A 6,000-nucleotide genomic window follows, 5' to 3' on the forward strand; every position below is an offset into this window, starting at 1 on the left:
TTCCCCCCTTGGTGTCCATACGTTTGTTCTCTACATCTGTGTCTCTGTTTCTGCCCTGCAAGCCGGTTCATCTGTACCATTTTTCTAGGTTCCACATATATGCATTAATATACGGTATTTGCTTTTCTCTTTCTGACTTACTTCACTCTGTATGACAGTCTCTAGATCCATCCACGTCTCTACAAATGACCCAGTTTTGTTCCTTTTTCTGGCTGTACCTCACTGTAGTTTTGATTTGCATTTCTCTGATAATTAATGATGTTGAGCATCTTTCCATGTGCTTCTTGGCCATCTGTATGTCTTCTTTGGAGAAATGTCTATTTAGATCTTCTGCCCATTTTTTGACTGGGTTGTGTTTTTTTGACATAGAGCTGCATGAGTTGTTTGTATATTTTGGAGATTAATCCCTTGTTAGTGTCTTCATTTGCAAATATTTTCTCCCATTCTGTGGGATGTCTTTTCCTTTTGTTTGTGGTTTCCTTTTTCTGTGGAAAAGCTTTTAAGTTTAATTAGGTCTCATTTGTTTATTTATTTTTGTTTTTATTTTCATTACACTAGGAGGTGGATCCCAAAAGATATTGCTGCAATTTATGTCAAAGAGTGTTCTCCCTATGTTTTCCGCTCAGAGTTTTATAGTGTTCGGCCTTATATTTAGGTCTTTGATCCATTTTGAGTTTATTTTTGTGTATGTATAGTGTTAGAGAATGTTCTAATTTCATTCTTTTACATGTAGCTGTCCAGTTTTCCCAGCACCACTTATTGAAGAGACTGTCTTTTCTCCATTGTATATTCTTGCCTCCTTTGTCACAGATTAATTGACCATAGGTGTGTGGGTTTACTTCTGGGCTTTCTATCCTGTTCCATTGATCTATATTTCTGGTTTTGCATCCTTTATCTTTCTTTAGGTTCAATTTTCTGTTCCTTCTCAAGCTTCTTGAGATAAAGCTTAGATTACTGATTTTCAGCTTTCTTGTGTAATATATTTATCTAACATTATATATTTCCTCTTAACTACTGCTTTTTGAGTGCTCTTTTTAAGTACTTTCAAGTATTCTCATCCCACATGTTATATGTGTAGTTTCATTTTTCAGATACAAATATTTTCTGATTTCCAGTTCTATATCTTCTTTGACATGGGATTATTTAGAAGTATATTAGAAGTATATTGATTTGCTTCCAAAGAAATGGAGATTTTCTCATTCTCCTTCCTTTTTTGATTTTTGCTTTAATTCCACTGTGGTCAGAAAACATACTCTTTATTACTTCAGTATTAATATTTGTCATGACTTCCTTTGTGCCCAGGCACATTGTCTACTCATATACATTGTATGTACACATGAATCAAATATGCATTGTGCAGTTTCAGGATTAGTGTTGTAAGTCAACTGGGTGAAGTTTAGCTAAATCTTCTGTACTGAATTTTTTGGTTTGTTTTTCCATCTGCTTGTTCTGTATCAGTTACGAAGAGAGCTTTGTCAGAATCTCCCAGTTTTTGCTTTATATACGTTGAGGTTGTATTAGGTGTCCACACATTTAGAACTCGTGTCTCACTGTTGAATCACTCTTAGTATCATTCTATAATGCCCATCTTTATATACTATTTGTTTAAAGCTTATTTTGTTGAATATAAGTATAGCTACATCAGCCTTCTTCTTAATTGTGTTTGCATAATATTTCTTTGTCTATCCTTTTATTTTTTGTGTGCCTTTTTCCTTATATTTAAAGTGTGTTTCACTCTTTTCTTCTCACAAGGATTTTCTTTTTTTATAACCCAGCTGACTATCTTTGTCTTTTTAATTGGAGTATTTAATCCATTTGCATATGATTTATTTACTGATATATTTGAGTATTAGTAATTAGTGGCTTTAAATCCTTAGAACTCTTTATCTGCAGAAGATGGCAGCTTTTAGAGCATTAACTCATACTTTTTTTTTTTTGATCTGCTGTTCTCTCAGTAGGGAAAAGTTGTGCTGAGCCATGTTGTTCTCCATTTGAAAGTACACATTTAGACGATTAGAAATACAGTGCTAGAGCCAGTGTGCAACTAGCTGGAAGCCCCTGCTGACAATTTTGCATTTAGCTGAAGTTGCTAGAATAGCCTTCCTTTTCTCTGTGGGCCCTACTCTGGGTTTATGTTAGGAAGTTGCTGAATCTTTTGAAGAAACGTAAGGCAAGTTGTGTCCTGACTTGAGTAGACTGTAGCTGCGAGAGACATATGGCTTCAGTTTCTGGCAAATGAGTTGAGCCACGTGTACAAAGGTGACCCATGGGACAGCTAATCCGTGCTATTGTGCAATAAGTCATAAATTTAATTACCCATGTAGATGTCTTTCTCAGAGTTCTGTGCCATTCTCCATCTTGCTTTTTCTCATTGGATTTCCCTAATCCCTCTCCACAAAAAGTAAGCCCACTCTGCTTTTCCTATTCAAGTGGATTGTAGAAATTGCAAAGAACAATACATCTACATCACAGTCTGAATTAGGTTCATTCTGAATTTAACAAAATAGCACTTTAGCAGTGTAAGTGCAGAAACACAAGTGATCTCCAGCTTATAAATGGGTTGAGTTCTAGTGTGCAAAGGTAGGAAATTGCAATCCCCTTACTGTCATGGTGTCTCTGGAGGGTGGGAATCCTGGTTGGGGTCTTTTCTGACCCAGAGTGCACCATCAGAAGGTGCAGAGAGAAGGGCTGGCATGGGGATGTTGGAGGAGCTTCCCCAGAAGGAGCCGCCCAGGGAGAGGCCCCTGCACAGGCTGGTATGATACCTGTTGGAGAGCAGTGTCACTGCCCAGTGGATACTTTACTTAACACTGCCTGGGCTTATTTCCTCCCCAGTGGGGATGCTGGGCAAGACGGGCAGGGCTCTCCACATGCTAAAGGAGATCCGCTTTTATTTTGTTTCCTATATTGGGGTTTACCTAAGACCTTCTTTGAAAAAAGGCTGTTGTTCCCATTGTAGATCCCAGGTGGGGGCTTCAGGGCTGGGCTCGGGAAGTGTTCCCCGATGGTATTTCTTCAACAGGGTACCTTCCCTCTCTGACGTTTCTTTGAAGCTAAAGACTTAAATTATGTCTTCATGTTCTCTTTTGGTTTATCCTCATCAGGAATGGTCCTTTTTTTTACAGAATGGTTTCCGTGTCTTGTCCAATCTCAGGATTTGCCTTTTTGCAGATTTTTGTGGAACTTAGATCTGCACTCCCTAAATTGCCTCGTGTTCCTGTCTTCTGTGTTTGCACATTCTTCCCACATCTAGACTGTATGCCTCTCAATGCAGATAGTTCTAGGGTTTTTTTTTTCTCCCTTTGACACTAACGTTGGGCATTAAAGTGGGCTCTGATCAAGAGCTGTTCCAATTCTGTAAAGATTGATCCTCTGCACTTAAATGCATGGTTTATTTTAAATTACAAGTATATGCTTCCTTTAGCTCTCTTAAAATAATAGTGTGAACATTGTCTTTTCTGCTCTGTTATCAGGGGTCCAAATCCCAGCAAAGTGCTACAGCAGTTGTTGGTGCTTCAACCAGAACAGCAGTTAAATATATACAAAACGCTGAAGACTCATCTCATTGAGAAGGGAATCCTACAACCCGCCTTGAAGGTATAACTGGATCTGGAGAGGGAAGGACTGACAGTAAAGAATTCTACAGGAAAGCACCGACAGATGACATTTTGTAATTGTACAGAAAAGTGTCGAAAATGCAATAGATTGAAGTTTTACAGACATGAATGTTTCTTCTCTGAAATTACTGTGAATATTTAACACTTACTTGATCTAAGTTATGAAATAAGTAGCAAATGCCAGGCAAAATATCCTGTACTTTTTCTAAGTGTATTTTCTGATGTTAACTTCCTTCCCATTACTTGCTAGGTTTCATCACTTAAAAGACTTGTGTTTTAAAGAGTCACAACACTATGAGTAAATTGAGGATGTCTTGAGATTGCACCTGGCAAAGTGCCCTTTGCACAAATATTTACTTTTGTAGTCGGAGTGGCTCTTCATTTCAGCAAAATGTTTTATGTAAGGCACGATAGGAAGTTAGTTCTCCTCTACTTCCTCCTCTTTCAGTCTGAAGTATTTTCTGAAGGGCTGAGTTGGATCCAAAAAAGAAAGACTGTTCACTTTTCAAAGAAGTAAGTAATCATTTGCCAGCGAAAAACATTCCACTTTTAGGTGAGTTTGAAATTCAAGAGAGAGGCTGAAATTTCTACCATTATTGGTTTGCCAGAAAGAGCAGACATCAGACTCTACTTTGATCGAATTGTCTGGAAAAACATAACCTTCTCAAAAACTTTCAAGAGAAACACAGGAGAATTCTGCTATGAAGAACATATGTTCCCATCCTCCACCCATGATCACAACAGACAGTAGCTCAGGAGGCAGCACTGGATGATGACACATGCATAGCCCACCTCTTGGTTGAGTTCTCCACTTTTGTTTCCCTGTGAACTGGTTTCCATAAGTTCTGTAGCCACGAGCATCAGTACATAGGGTAGTGAGTAGGGGTGGTGAATGAGGCAGAGAAGGGGGTGCTCAGCTGAGCCAGAGTGACCCGTCCCTGGATGCGGCTCAGCACACCTGGGTCCTAGGCACCTACCTCTTGGTTCCCGTGAAGCCCACTGGACCCTCACCTGGGAAGAAGTGAGATCTGCCTGGAAACCCATTCCCAGACTAACTCCATGGTAGCAGCTAATTTTTATCACATTCTTCTTTCACATCATGTCAGAAAATCTGAGGCCATCAGCTGATTTTTTTTTTTTTCTTTCGACAATGAAAATCAAGCAGAAGTGATTCCCACCAAGAACAAAAAGCACACGAATGCCAAACCTTTCCTTTGGGGGACTGGACACTGTAACCAGATGAGAATAAATTTCTTCTCAGTGGATGTAAATAAGCTATTGTTGCTGTGTGCTCTCTACAGCTGTATTTATTGTATTGTACAGTCAGCACTGAAACCTTCAAAAATTGCCTAGTGCTCCTTGGCTAAATGTTCAGAGGAAAAATAGATATATTTTAAAGAATGTTTTGCTAATGAAAAGAGTAAATATTTTTGTTTAAATCAGAAACAAATTTTAATTCTTTTATATTTCTGTTCTATTACTCAAAAAAAAAATTGCAGATATGCCTGGGTTCCGCAGATGTCATCTATAACTAGCAGCCTCATCATGTGTACTACAGGATTATGGTGGATATAGTTAAAGTCAGTCCCAAGAGTCTCATTTCTTGGCGTGGCATGCACTCAGTCAATTCATCGCCACTGGATGTGTGCAGTCAGCATTATTTCACACTATTCCATAAAAATTTAGAATTGGCATTGGAGGTATTATTACAGAAGGAAGTGATTATTTTTAAAATCAGGCTACCTTTAAGTCAATTTTCAACATTGCTCATTTTTACTTGCTGCATTAAAAGCTCCAAATGTAGATCATAAAAGAATTTACTTACCAAAATTTAAAAAATAAAATTAAAATTTTGTAATAGGAACTTATGTTGAAAACATGGTGAATTGCACCGTAAGAACTTGGAGATATGCAGTTCCCCCTGCATTTTTCTTTAAAGTGATGAGTGAGGCACTGCAAAACAGAATTATGAGCACATTACTGAATACGTATTATAAAATCAATATTATGGTAAACAAAATATGAAGCTAGAAATATTTGGGGTCACAGTAATAGCTATCCTCAAATACATTTAGAGTTGGATGTATATTATTCTATATGTAAAAAAGTAAATTCTTAATTTTAACAACACTCTAAAGGTTGACGTTTTCAGTGTACTTTTATAGCATGTATATTAAAATAGAATATATTTTATCAAGAATATACTTTAGGGCTTCCCTGGTGGCGCAGTGGTTGAGAGTCCGCCTGCCGATGCAGGGGACACGGGTTCGTGCCCCGGTCCGGGAAGATCCCACATGCCGCGGAGCGGCTGGGCCCGTGAGCCATGGCCGCTGAGCCTGCGCGTCTGGAGCCTGTGCTCCGCAATGGAAGAGGCCACAACAGT

General features: G+C 38.5%; 1 protein-coding gene across 1 annotated transcript in view; it reads left to right on the forward strand.

Annotated features, from left to right (window-relative positions):
- Window positions 1–3,603, forward strand: part of CDS1 (CDP-diacylglycerol synthase 1) — a gene marked incomplete at both ends in the record, with an annotated part of 65,502 nt that extends 61,899 nt beyond the window's left edge. The window contains one exon of the mRNA XM_082838981.1: window positions 3,474–3,603. Within this exon, the coding sequence (XP_082695107.1) occupies window positions 3,474–3,603 (130 nt within the window). The remainder of the gene's footprint in view (window positions 1–3,473) is intronic.
- Window positions 3,604–6,000: the final 2,397 nt, after the last annotated feature.

The sequence above is a fragment of the Leucopleurus acutus genome, assembly GCF_964270905.1.
Source record: "Leucopleurus acutus genome assembly, chromosome: 4".
NCBI classification, from domain to species: Eukaryota; Metazoa; Chordata; class Mammalia; order Artiodactyla; family Delphinidae; genus Leucopleurus; species Leucopleurus acutus.